General features: G+C 39.7%; 1 protein-coding gene across 1 annotated transcript in view; it reads right to left on the bottom strand.

Moving 5' to 3' along the window:
• Window positions 1-14,085, bottom strand: part of LOC115225863 (exportin-4-like) — a 61,784-nt gene that overhangs the window by 30,745 nt on the left and 16,954 nt on the right. The window contains exons 2-6 of the mRNA XM_029796854.2: window positions 7,705-7,810; window positions 6,576-6,717; window positions 4,037-4,178; window positions 2,764-2,880; window positions 12-168 (exon numbers count right to left, since the gene is read on the bottom strand). Coding sequence (XP_029652714.1) covers window positions 12-168; window positions 2,764-2,880; window positions 4,037-4,178; window positions 6,576-6,717; window positions 7,705-7,810 — 664 coding nt within the window. The remainder of the gene's footprint in view (window positions 1-11; window positions 169-2,763; window positions 2,881-4,036; window positions 4,179-6,575; window positions 6,718-7,704; window positions 7,811-14,085) is intronic.

Below are 14,085 nucleotides of genomic sequence, written 5' to 3'. Positions count from 1 at the left end.
AGAAAGGATACAAGCTTTAGGTGTAAACTCCCAACTAAGGACTTGTTCTGCTATGGAAAGCAACCTGTTCATCACAGCTGTGGCCTCTCTACTCAGTGGACTGGGTTGTTTCTCCAATTCATTGAGGACTTGAATGGCAAACAAAAACACTCGCTTTAAATCTTCCTCCTGAAACAAAAAACAACAACAACAATATTATTGTTCTTACTCTCCTGTTCTTGTTACTATTATTACCCCCCCGCAAAAAATCCCTAATTTTATTTAATTTGCTTTGCGGGAAGGACAGTTTCAACGAAGTCGCGTATTGTCCTTACCTTCGAAACGTGGAGTAGACGAAACAGGGACAACTGAAGAAGGGGAATGTTCCTTGTATTGTATGTCCTGTACTCTGTTTTTTCATTGTTTGAAAAAAAGTTTGTTTCCATGGTTTTGTTTTTATGTTTTCGTTTCTCATTGTGTTCAACGTTTTTTTTTCTATGTCCTGTACCCATACATGCATGTATATATACACATAAATGTAGGTATGTACATATATGTATGTATATATGCATATATTTATATATTATTTATATTACATATATATATTATTATATTACATATATATATTATTTATATTATATATATATATATAGAAGGGGAATATTCCTTGTATTGTATGCCTTGTACTCTGTTTTTTCGTTGTTTGAAAAAAAAGTTTGTTTCTATGTTTTTGTTTTTGTTTCTCATGTTTTCAACGTTTTTTGATGTCCTGTACCCATATATGCATGTGTGTGTATATATATATATATATATATATATATATATATATATATATATATATATATATATGCTTATATTTGAGAACATATTTATAAACGAACACTGAAGTGCAGAATGAGTTGGTATTTTAGAAATGAAGGAAATCTCAAACACAGGAGAATAGCCGTGAAAACAGCTCACAGGATTAAGTAAAATACTCTTCTAGACGGAAAAAAAGAGGCCAGCCAACTGCTAGAGAAAATTAAACACTGCACTTGTCAAATTCTCCCTGTTGGGTCATTTAGCTCAATGGTCAGAGCACTCAGCCAAAATTTGAGAGGTAGAAGAAGTTGATTCTTTGTACTGGCAATGCTAAGCAATTTTTTCCGTCTCTATGGGTATTTTACCTGATCATCTAAGCTGTTTCCACAGTTATTCTCCTGCATTTGAGATTTCCTCCATTACTAAAATATATATTCCTTTCTATTATAGAGGTATTAAGCTACCCTGAGCTTTCTCTTAGGTTATATTAATAATAATAATAATAATAATTGTGTACAGTGCTCAGGTGCACTACAACTCATCTAAAGTGTATATATAATCAGGTGTAGTTTTGGCGGATTTCGGAAAGCATGAGGGCCTTAAAGGATGCAGTGTCATGGCAGTCAACAACTGACGCAGGCAGTTTATTCCATGCTTCAGCAACTCTGAGCGTGAAGAAAATGTTTCCGAAAGTCATGGGAGCTGTGTTGCTTTCTGACTTTGTAGGCATGTCCACGTGTGTTAGACACATGGAGATCAAAAAGGTGTTCAGTGTTGTTGTTGGTGAGGTGGTTGGTAACTTTGTGGGTGTTTACCAAGTCCGTTGCCAGACGCCGGAGCTTCAGTGAATCCATGACCAGGGAAACAAGGCGCTCAGAATATGGTCGGTATTATTATAGTATATTCTCTAATTAGTTTTGTTACAGTAATGTAATGCTATTTATTGTGTTTCCTATTGGGAAATAGATTATTTTATTTGGCTTTTTTGAGTAAGGGTGTATATAATGATTGAACGTCACTTATAACTTAAGTGTTATCATTATACACAAACCCTAACTACAGTATATAACACCAGAGAGAAATATACTTATGGAACGCTATGAATATTAACGACATGTATGTATAATATTTTCTTTGTGTTCATTTAACCGCTGTAAGAAAATATTATAATTTAATGATTACAGAAATGCATATTTATTTATACTAAGTTGAAAAAAACGTGAAGAGAAAACATTTTCTTAATTAGTTTTATTATATAAATATAACATTTTATATTATGTACATGTGAAAGAAAAGATAATTTTTGTCGCGTAGAAGTACGACTATATATTTCACTAGCTAATTCATAAATCTAACTAATAGATTAATCAACAATTCAAAACAGACTTGTGATTATTTTCTTTGGACATGGCATGAAAATCACCAATGTCTCAAAGGAGTGAGTGTCGTGGAGTTCAGTTACATCCAACAATAATTTTTGTTGTGTAGGAGTACGACTAAACTATTAAAGGCACAAGACCCTGGTACTTAATTTATCGACCCTGAAAGGATGAAAGGCAAAGTTGACCTTGGTGGAATTTGAACTCAGAATGTAAAGGACGGATGAAATGCTGCAAAGCATTGTGTCTGGCAGGGTAATGCTTCTGCCAGTTCACCACATTATTACTAAAATATATATTTATCCCATTTGATGTGGATTAACCCTTCTGTTACCAACCTGGCTGAAACTGCCTCTGGCTCTGTAGTACAAATGTCTTGTTTCCATAAGTTTTCAATTAAAATCTTCCACCAAACTTTAGTCACAAGTGGTGTCCTTTGTTTTCAATCTTCCTCAAAAATATGTCCAACTATTGGGAAATATTTACCTTAGTTGGACACAGATGAGGGTTTGTGACAGGAACGGCATCCAACCTTAGAAAATTTGTCTCAACAGATTCCATCTGACCCATGCAAACATGAAAATGATGATGATGGTAGACTTACCTCAAAGCGTCTTTTACATTTAAAATGGAACTCCCAAGTGAAACCAACACTACTTGCTCGACTAGCGCTAGCATACTCATTCAACAGAGCAATTAACAGGGAACAGGCAACCAATTGCTGCAAAGAAAAGGGGGGAAAAAAAAACAACAATATTAAATTGGCATATGATAAGGTCTAAAGTGATCTAAATTCAAACCTTTGATAAAAATTTCCTGTTCATTTAAGGGCCCAAACCCCATTTTAATAACAGCAAAGTTATATTACTAAATTCTTCATTATTTCAAAAATTTATTGAAACAAAACAAAAAGATTAATGGATTAATGGCCCCTAACCCTTTAGCATTTAAACCAATCATATCTGACCCAAATATTTAACTACTTTAGGTTCAAACCAGCCAGATCTGGCCTCTTACACCTATCCTACAATGTCATTCTAAAAATAAAGTCACATCGTTGAAATCTCAAAGCTACAAGATACTCTCTTTTTACTTGTTTCAGACATGTGACTGTGGCCATGCTGGAGCACTGCCTTTAGTCGATCAAATCGACCCCAGGACTTATTCTTTGTAAGCTTAGTACTTATTCTATCGGTCTCTTTTGCCGAACCGCTAAGTAACGGGGACGTAAGCACACCAGCATCGGTTGTCAAGCAATGCTAGGAGGACAAACACAGACACACATACATACATATATATATATATATATATATATATATATACATATATACAACGGGCTTCTTTCAGTTTCCGTCTACCAAATCCACTCACAAGGCTTTGGTCAGCCCGAGGCTATAGTAGGAGACACTTGCCCAAGGTGCCACGCAGTGGGACCGAACCTGGAACCATGTGGTTAGTAAGCAAGCTACTTACCACACAGCCACTCCTGCGCCTATATATATATATATATATATATAATATATATATATATATACATATATACGACGGGCTTCTTTCAGTTTCCGTCTACAAATCCACTCACAAGGCATTGGTCGGCCCGGGGCTATAGCAGAAGACACTTGCCCAAGGTGCCGTGCAGTGGGACTGAACCCGGAACCATGTGGTTGGTTAGCAAGCTACTTACCACACAGCCACTCCTGCGCCTATTTGTATGATTATTTCAAAACAATGTGAATAAATAAGGATTACATTGGACAGAGTAATCCAAATGCTAAGGGGTCAATGTAAAAGTTAAAGGGTGACAAGGAAACACACACTGAAAGCATAAAATTTTTTTAAAAAAAGGGGACGGGAAATTCGTGTCGCTGGAGACTTACCATTGTGACATTGCCGCTGCTGACGAGACGGGTGACGTCATCAAATAATGACTCGCGGCTTGCTCCCTTCTCGTCGATGGTACCCCTCTTTAAGATGACAGCAACCGTCTGTAGTATCTGCTCCCTCACGTAACTCTGAAGACTACCGAAATGAGAAGAAAGGGGAAAAAGAAAGAAAAGAACAATAAAAACAAACAACACTCAAAGAACATCTGCTGCTGCTGTTGTTTAGCCCCAGGTCAGCCTTGCATGAGTAGATATGTGATCGAAAGATGCTCCAGCATGACTATCCTGTCTTTTGTGTTTCACTTTTATATCCAGGACAGTGGGGACCTTGGGCAAGCGTTTTCGACTAGAGGCGTGGCCCAACCAAAGCTTTGTAGGGGAATTTGGTAGAAAGAAACTGAAAGAAGCCCCATCATATCATTATCATCGCCAGCACCGCCTTGACTGGCTTCCGTGCTGGTGGCACGTAAAAAGCACCAACCAATCGTGGCCGTTGCCAGCCTCCCCTGGCACCTGTGCCGGTGGCACGTAAAAAGCACCAACCGATCGTAGCCGTTGCCAGCCTCCCCTTGCACCCGTGCCGGTGGAACATAAAAAGCACCCACTACACTCACGGAGTGGTTGGCATTAGGAAGGGCATCCAGCTGTAGAAACACTGCCAGATCAAGATTGGAGCCTGGTGCAGCCTCTTGGCTCCCCAGACCCCGGTCGAACCGTCCAACCCATGCTAACATGGAAAACAGACGTTAAACGATGATGATGATGATCCTATGGTGTCTGTTTTCCATGCTGGCATGGTTGGATGGTCTGCCCAGAGCCACACCGTGTGTGTGTCTTTGTCTTGACATCACGTGACTCTTGCAAATGAAATCCATTCATTTCCTAAATTCTGCAAAAACATGTCTCATCATGGGGAAATATTATCCTGTTTGGAAACAGGTGAGGATTGGTGACAGGAAGGGCATCCAGCTACAGAAAATCTACCTCAATAAACTTTGTCCAACCCATGCAAGCATGGAAAAGGGAACATTAAAACGATGATGATGATGATGATGATGATTACATAGTGTCCACTATATCTTCCATTTCTAAGATGTTATGATGTGATTTGAGGGAAATTTCTGCTATTTCTAGTGGATTGAGCAACAATGTCAAGTAGGGGTTCTCAACCATTTTCACCCCCTATGGACCCCTTCCATTCCGATTTTACTAGGTTGGACCCTCATGGCCATTCATCATCAACATTTAATGTCCATTTTCCATACTGCCATGGGTTGGACGGTTTGAGAGGAGCTGACCAGCTGAAGGGCTGCTCAGGCCCCATGTCTATTTTGGAAGGGTTTCTACGGCTGGAGGTCTTTCCTAATGCCATCCACTTTACAGAGTGTCCTGGGTGCTTTTTACGTGGCACCAGCACTTTCGAGCCCAAGATTAGGAATGCTCAGCAGGAGAGGGTTGCAGGGGACGAGCCTTTATGCCTTGTTTAAAAAAATCCTCCTATATTTTTAGAAATAAATGTTATTGGGATTTGTATAAAAAAAAAAGTTAAAATATTTCATGTATAGCAGGAGTATAACTGATGTATTCTTTTATTCTTCAACTTGTTTCAGTCATTTGACTGCGGCCATGCTGGAGCACCGCTTTTAGTCAAACAAATTAACCCCAGAACTTATTCCGTCTCTTTTGCCGAACCGCTAAGTTACAGGGGACGTAACCATACCAACATCAGTTGTCAAGCGATGGTAGGGGGACAAGGACAGACACAAATAACAAATACATACATATGTGTGTGTATATATATATACACACACGATGTATGTATATATATATATATATATATATATATATATATATATATATATATATACATACACACACAAGGCGGTGAGCTGGCAGAAACGCTAGCACGCCGGGCGAAATTCTTAGCGGTATTTCATCTGTCGTTACGTTCTGAGTTCAAATTCCACCTAGGTCGACTTTGCCTTTCATCCTCTTGGGGTCGATAAATAAAGTACCAGTTTCACACTGGGTCGATGTAATCGACTTAATCCCTTTGTCTGTCCTTGTTTGTCCCCTCTATGTTTAGCCCCTTGCGGGTAGTAAAGAAATATATATACACACGGTGGGCTTCTTTCAGTTTCCATCTACTAAATCCACTCACAAGGCTATAGTAGAAAACACTTTCCCGAGGTGCCACAGAGTGGGACTGAACCCAGAACCATATGGTTGGGAAGCAAGTTTCATACCACACAGCCAAATTTTAACAATAAAATCTTACATGGACCCTTAAGGGTCACTTAGACCCCTGATAGAAACCGCTGACACAGAGGTTGGCTTAGTAAAATACATTCTATATCAGCCATTAGGTTAAAAGTAATTGCTTAAAGTAAGATGAAACAACTGGAGGCTGTTGCTGTTTAGCTGTTATTTTCAGCAGGTCAAGTAACCATAGAGGCACCCTTGTTTATCTGTATTGTTGGTGATGGTGGTGGTGGCGATAGTGTTTGAGTGTAAAGCAGTGGCTGTTTCTTACCTCACATGTTGAGTGATGAAGCGAAGAAGGAATGATCTCAAGGACTCTATTTGCTCTGAAGATAGCAGCAACCACTCGCGAACGACGCCTTCTTTAATTGTTGTGGCTGCTTGGAATAACACATAGTCACATTGGCAATTTTCTGCAAAGAAAAAAACGGTTAGCAAAGGTTAAACACCAAAAACATCAGTTTTGCCATGAATATACCCCTAATACCCTTTCAATACCAACCTGCCTGAAAGTGGCTCTGAGTACAAATGTCTTGTTTTCATAAGTTCTGAATTAAAATCTTCTACCAAACCTTAGTCACAATTTATGTTCCTAACACTAGCTGAATGATAACTAAGTTATTTTACTAAATTCTTTGTTATATTTAAAATTAATTGAATGAAATACAGAGTATCTCAAAATAAATATAGTAACGAAAGGGTTAAGTGTATTTTGAAAATAACGAAGAATTTGGTAAAATTGTTGAAGTTGGTGATTGGAACAACACAAAAGTTTCCCAGTTTTCATTTACATGAAATCGAAATCAAACTCGGTGACTGGCATCCATGCTAGTGGAGCGCTAAGAGTACCATACGAGTGAGATCGTTGCCAGAGCAACAAGCTGGCCTCCGTGCCGATGGCACGTTAAGCACACCATTCGAGGGTGATCGTTACTAGTGTTGCTTACTAGCACTTGTGCTGGTGGCACGTGAAAAAAATCATTCCAACGAGGTCGTTGCCAGTGCCGCTGGACTGGCTCCTGTGCAGGTCGCACATAAAAAGCACCATTTGAGCGTGGCCGTCGCCAGTACCACCAAACTGACCCTCGTGCCGGTGGCATGTAAAAAGCACCCACTACACTCTCTGAGTGGTTGGCGTTAGGAAGGGCATCCAGCTGTAGAAACACTACCAGATCAGACTGGAGCCTGGTGCAGCCTCCTGGCTTCCCAGACTCCAGTTAACCTATCCAACCCATGCCAGCATGGAAAGCGGACGTTAAACAATGATGATGATGACATTTTCTTAGTATCACAAAACTCAACATTTTAAAATTTTGCATTGCAAAACACAACAAAAACACCACACCTGAACATAGATGCACATTTGCACGTCAATGAAGCAAACGGAATGCAACACTTACCTAGAATATGCTTGCATGTGGAATAAGGCATTTTGGATTTTCTGAAATCTAGAACAACTTTCTCTGCAGCCTGTCTTTGTACTGGAGTGACAACATCGGGTGGAGCCTAGCAAGAAGAGAGAGAGAAAGAACAGACATTCATGATATAGAATATACTAGCTTCTCATGTTGGTATATATTATGTGATCACGTGACCGACCAGACCATCAGATGTTGCTACACATCGCTGGTCACAATGCGTTCGCATTGTTTTAGCCTTCGAATGACGATACCCCGCTGGCTAAGCGAGCAGGCCAACAGAAGGAAGAGTGGGAGAAAGAGTGGTGAAAGAGTACAGCAGGGATCACCACCCCCTGCCGGATCCTCGTGGAGCTTTTAGGTGTTTTAGCTCAATAAACACTCACAACGCCTGGTCTGGGAATCAAAACCGCGATCCTACGACCGCGAGTCCGCTGCCCTAACCACTGGGCCAATGTGCCTCCACATGTTGGTATATATAATGGGGTTGAACCTATATGTATATAAAGGCTAAGTTCTCTTCCAAGGTACACGTTTGGATAAGGTTGTTTATGGAAGACCAGCAGTCGCCCATGAATACCTATTTCTTTAGTGCCCACAAGGGGCTAACACAGAGAGGACAAACAAGGACAGACAAACGGATTAAATCGATTATAGCGACCTCAGTGCGTAACTGGTACTTAATTTATCGACCCCGAAAGGATGAAAGGCAAAGTCGACCTTGGCGGAATTTGAACTCACATTTTGCCCAATGAACAACGATTCACCCATTTCACTACCTTGAAGCAGACAAATATTACAATGTAATGAAATGAATATAGGGAATTATCTCCTTTTAAACGATATCGAGAGAGAGAGCGAGAGAGGGGGAGATGAGGTGGGGAAGGAGAGAGACATATATCAAGCAATGTAAATTGATTTCAATTTAGATTCGGTAATTAGGTGTTGTCTAGTTCTAGTTTCATTAATGCAGAGGGTTATGTCCCCTCAGCAGTGAAAAACAGTTTGTTATCTTGTTTCAGTTATTGGATAGCGACCATGTTGGAGCATCACCCTAAAATAACTCCATCGTGTGTGTGTGTGTGTGTGGGTGTGCATGAGCATGTGTTTGGGTGTGTCTTTATCTTCACATCACATGATAGTTGTAAATGCGCGTCACTGTTATACAAGCAGTGTCATTTGTTTCCAGTCTTCCATGAAAACATGTCTGGCCATGGAGAAATAATACCTTGCTCGGAAGCAGGGGAGGGTTGGCAACAGGAAGAGCATCCGGCCATGGAAAATGTTCCTCAAGTGTCATCCAATCTGTGGAAGCATGGAAAAGTGGATGTTGAAACAAAGACATTGTGTAGCCCCAGATCAGCCTTTATTTGAGCAGACTCCATGATGAACACACAACAAAAACATCAGACCTGAACATAGATGCATATCTGCACATCAATGAAGCAAACAGAATATGCTTGCATGTGGAATAAGGCATTTTGGACTGTTGATGATGATGATGATAGATATCTTATCATCATCAAACTAAGACTCAAAGACGTTTCAACTGAAACCATTCCTTGTTAGAACAGACCTACAGCATACATGTATAGAGAGAGAGAGAGAGAGAGAGAGCAAACAAGCAAGGATCATACAGGAACCAATCCATGGCCTTCACCAGTGAAGCAACCATACTGCAGTGATGATAATGATGATGATGATGATGATGATGATAGATATCTTATCATCATCAAACTAAGACTCAAAGACGTTTCAACTGAAACCATTCCTTGTTAGAACAGACCTACAGCATACATGTATAGAGAGAGAGAGAGAGAGAGAGAGCAAACAAGCAAGGATCATACAGGAACCAATCCATGGCCTTCACCAGTGAAGCAACCATACTGCAGTGATGATAATGATGATGACGATGATGATGTTGTTAGATATCTTATCATCATCAAACTAAGACTCAAAGACGTTTCAACTGAAACCATTCCTTGTTAGAACAGACCTACAGCATACATGTATAGAGAGAGAGAGAGAGAGCAAACAAGCAAGGATCATACAGGAACCAATCCATGGCCTTCACCAGTGAAGCAACCATACTGCAGTGATGATAATGATGATGATGATGATGATGTTGTTAGATATCTTATCATCATCAAACTAAGACTCAAAGACGTTTCAACTGAAACCATTCCTTGTTAGAACAGACCTACAGCATACATGTATAGAGAGAGAGAGAGAGAGAGCAAACAAGCAAGGATCATACAGGAACCAATCCATGGCCTTCACCAGTGAAGCAACCATACTGCAGTGATGATAATGATGATGACGATGATGATGTTGTTAGTTATCTTATCATCATCAAACTAAGACTCAAAGACGTTTCAACTGAAACCATTCCTTGTTAGAACAGACCTACAGCATACATGTATAGAGAGAGAGAGAGAGAGCAAACAAGCAAGGATCATACAGGAACCAATCCATGGCCTTCACCAGTGAAGCAACCATACTGCAGTGATGATAATGATGATGATGATGATGATGATGATAGATATCTTATCATCATCAAACTAAGACTCAAAGACGTTTCAACTGAAACCATTCCTTGTTAGAACAGACCTACAGCATACATGTATAGAGAGAGAGAGAGAGAGAGAGCAAACAAGCAAGGATCATACAGGAACCAATCCATGGCCTTCACCAGTGAAGCAACCATACTGCAGTGATGATAATGATGATGACGATGATGATGTTGTTAGATATCTTATCATCATCAAACTAAGACTCAAAGACGTTTCAACTGAAACCATTCCTTGTTAGAACAGACCTACAGCATACATGTATAGAGAGAGAGAGAGAGCAAACAAGCAAGGATCATACAGGAACCAATCCATGGCCTTCACCAGTGAAGCAACCATACTGCAGTGATGATAATGATGATGATGATGATGATGATGATAGATATCTTATCATCATCAAACTAAGACTCAAAGACGTTTCAACTGAAACCATTCCTTGTTAGAACAGACCTACAGCATACATGTATAGAGAGAGAGAGAGAGCAAACAAGCAAGGATCATACAGGAACCAATCCATGGCCTTCACCAGTGAAGCAACCATACTGCAGTGATGATAATGATGATGACGATGATGATGTTGTTAGATATCTTATCATCATCAAACTAAGACTCAAAGACGTTTCAACTGAAACCATTCCTTGTTAGAACAGACCTACAGCATACATGTATAGAGAGAGAGAGAGAGCAAACAAGCAAGGATCATACAGGAACCAATCCATGGCCTTCACCAGTGAAGCAACCATACTGCAGTGATGATAATGATGAATACGATGATGATGTTGTTAGATATCTTATCATCATCAAACTAAGACTCAAAGACGTTTCAACTGAAACCATTCCTTGTTAGAACAGACCTACAGCATACATGTATAGAGAGAGAGAGAGAGCAAACAAGCAAGGATCATACAGGAACCAATCCATGGCCTTCACCAGTGAAGCACCATACTGCAGTGATGATAATGATGATGACGATGATGATGTTGTTAGATATCTTATCATCATCAAACTAAGACTCAAAGACGTTTCAACTGAAACCATTCCTTGTTAGAACAGACCTACAGCATACATGTATAGAGAGAGAGAGAGAGAGAGAGCAAACAAGCAAGGATCATACAGGAACCAATCCATGGCCTTCACCAGTGAAGCAACCATACTGCAGTGATGATAATGATGATGACGATGATGATGTTGTTAGATATCTTATCATCATCAAACTAAGACTCAAAGACGTTTCAACTGAAACCATTCCTTGTTAGAACAGACCTACAGCATACATGTATAGAGAGAGAGAGAGAGAGAGCAAACAAGCAAGGATCATACAGGAACCAATCCATGGCCTTCACCAGTGAAGCAACCATACTGCAGTGATGATAATGATGATGACGATGATGATGTTGTTAGATATCTTATCATCATCAAACCAAGACAAATACACTGACGAGGTTTTTGAATATGTAACAAAACAAACAGACACTCCCTCGCTTTCTCTCTCTCTCACACACACAATCTGCCAATTAATCTGCTTTGCTCTGTTCACGGTGAAGATGAAGGAAAAGAAAGAAACGAAGGACTACTTAAACATCGTTAAGTAGACTTTAATCAGATTAAACATATTTAAAGTAACAAACTTTCATATAAAACACACAGTTGTGCTTTTGTTATATCCTATTTACTTGTAGTGTTGCCTTTTTTTAATTCTTTTTCTGTCTCTCATTATAATGTGGAGGTGCAATTGCCCAGTGGTTAGGGCAGCGGACTCGCGGTTTTGATTCCCAGTCTGGGCGTTGTGTTTATTGAGCGAAAAACATTTAAAAGGTCCACAAGGCACCGGCAGGGGCTGGTGTTGAACCCTGCTGTACTCGTTCACCACGACTTTCTCTCCCTCTTTTTTCCTGTTTCTGTTGTACCTGTATTTCAAAGGGCCAGCTTTGTCACTCTGTGTCACGCTGAATCTCCCCGAGAACTACGTCAAGGGTACACGTGTCTGTGGAGTGCTCAGCCACTTGCACGCTAATCTCATGAGCAGGCTGTTCTGTTGATCGAATCAACTGGAATCCTCGCCGTCGTAAGCAACAGAGTGCCACGATATATACATACAAAGCCTTGTGAGTGGATTTGGTAGATGGAAACTGAAAGAATCCCGTCGTATATATATATATATGTATGTGTGTGTATGTTTGTCCCCCAACATCGCTTGACAACCGATGGTGGTGTGTTTACATCCCCGTAACTTAGCGGTTTGGCAAAAATGACCGATAGAATAAGCACTAGGCTTACAAAGAATAATTCAAGGTGCTATGCAGTGGGACTGAACCCAGAACCATGTGATTGAGAAGCAAATTTACTACCACACAGCCACACACCCACTAGAGATGAGATTAATCCTGAGGAACATCACAGTCATATAATATTACCTGCAAATGATTTCTGTGCCAGGTGATTGTAACCAGACACCTGAGGTGATTGTGTGTCAGAAGAGAGAAAAATCACGATGTCTTTACCGTCCATTTCACTGAATGAGGGCAAATACTTTAATTACATTGGCACAAGATCATCACAAATTAAAAGAGAACAAATTTAATCACCACCACATTGACAGCTAAAAACTACTCAACTTGAAAATGGTTTCAAAGTGAGGGATCCATTTTCTGGGTCACTCATTAATTTATCAAATACTAGCAGTATAGCCCAGCATTGCACGAGGTTTGTTTTCTTTTCGACCCTTTAGAATTGGAATTTTTGAAAAGTAAAACTTTTGCATTATGTAGCTTGTTATTCTCTTTAAGTGAACATTTTTCTGGTTGAAATACACCGAAAAATAGTGACACAGCAATCAAAAAATCGTTAAAAATAGGGATTTTCATAGAAAAAAAGCACCTTTTTGATGTAAATAATTTTTGGTGTTAACATGGTCTAATTTGAATTTTTTCTTCTACGGAATGAAGAGCAAGCCTTCTTCTATCATACTTTCAATTTTGGTCAACTTGCGCCACAGGGTCTCGGAGGAGATAGTGTTAGTTGAAGGCTACCAAACCTGCCACACACAGACAACTTCAGCTTTATATATATAGACTAGCAGTATCACCCGGTGTTGCTCGGGTTTGTTTCGACCCTTTAGAATTGGAATTTTTGAAAAGTAAAAATTTTGCATTATGTAGCTTGTTATTCTCTTTAAGTGAACATTTTTCTGGTTGAAATACACCGAAAAATGGCAACACGGCAGTCAAAAAATCGTTAAAAAATAGGGATTTTCATAGAGAAAAAACAACATTTTGATGTAAATAATTTTTGGTGTTAACATGGTCCGATTTGAATTTTATCTTCTACGGAATGAAGAGCAAGCCTTCTTCTATCATATTCTCAAGTTTGGTCAACTTGCGCCGCAGGGTCTCGGAGAAGATAGCGTTAGTTGAAGGCTACCAAACCTGCCACACACAAACAACTTCAGCTTCATATATAAATATTTATTTTGCTTGTTCTAGTCATCAGACTGTGGCCATGCTGGAGCAGCATCGTGAAATGTTTTAATCGAACAAATGAACAAATAAGCCCCTGGGCTTATTTTTTGTTTTTCTCACGCATGGCCCCTTTTCTCTCAGGGTCTTTTGCTGAACTCCTGGCATTCAGCACTATTGCAGCCACTTTGTGTCCCAAAACATTAAGGAATCGGCTCTTTTACTTTTCTGTGTCTCCATTTATTCTAAACAACATGACCTGGAGCAGTGGTTCTCAACCAAAGATCCTACAACCCTTGGGGAGGCCCCATATAAAATTTTTTTGGTTATATTTCTAG

This window comes from Octopus sinensis, linkage group LG28, assembly GCF_006345805.1.
Source record: "Octopus sinensis linkage group LG28, ASM634580v1, whole genome shotgun sequence".
In the NCBI taxonomy this organism is placed as follows: Eukaryota; Metazoa; Mollusca; class Cephalopoda; order Octopoda; family Octopodidae; genus Octopus; species Octopus sinensis.
The sequence above is the reverse complement of the archived record's forward strand: the minus strand, read 5'-3'. Positions and strand labels throughout refer to the sequence as shown.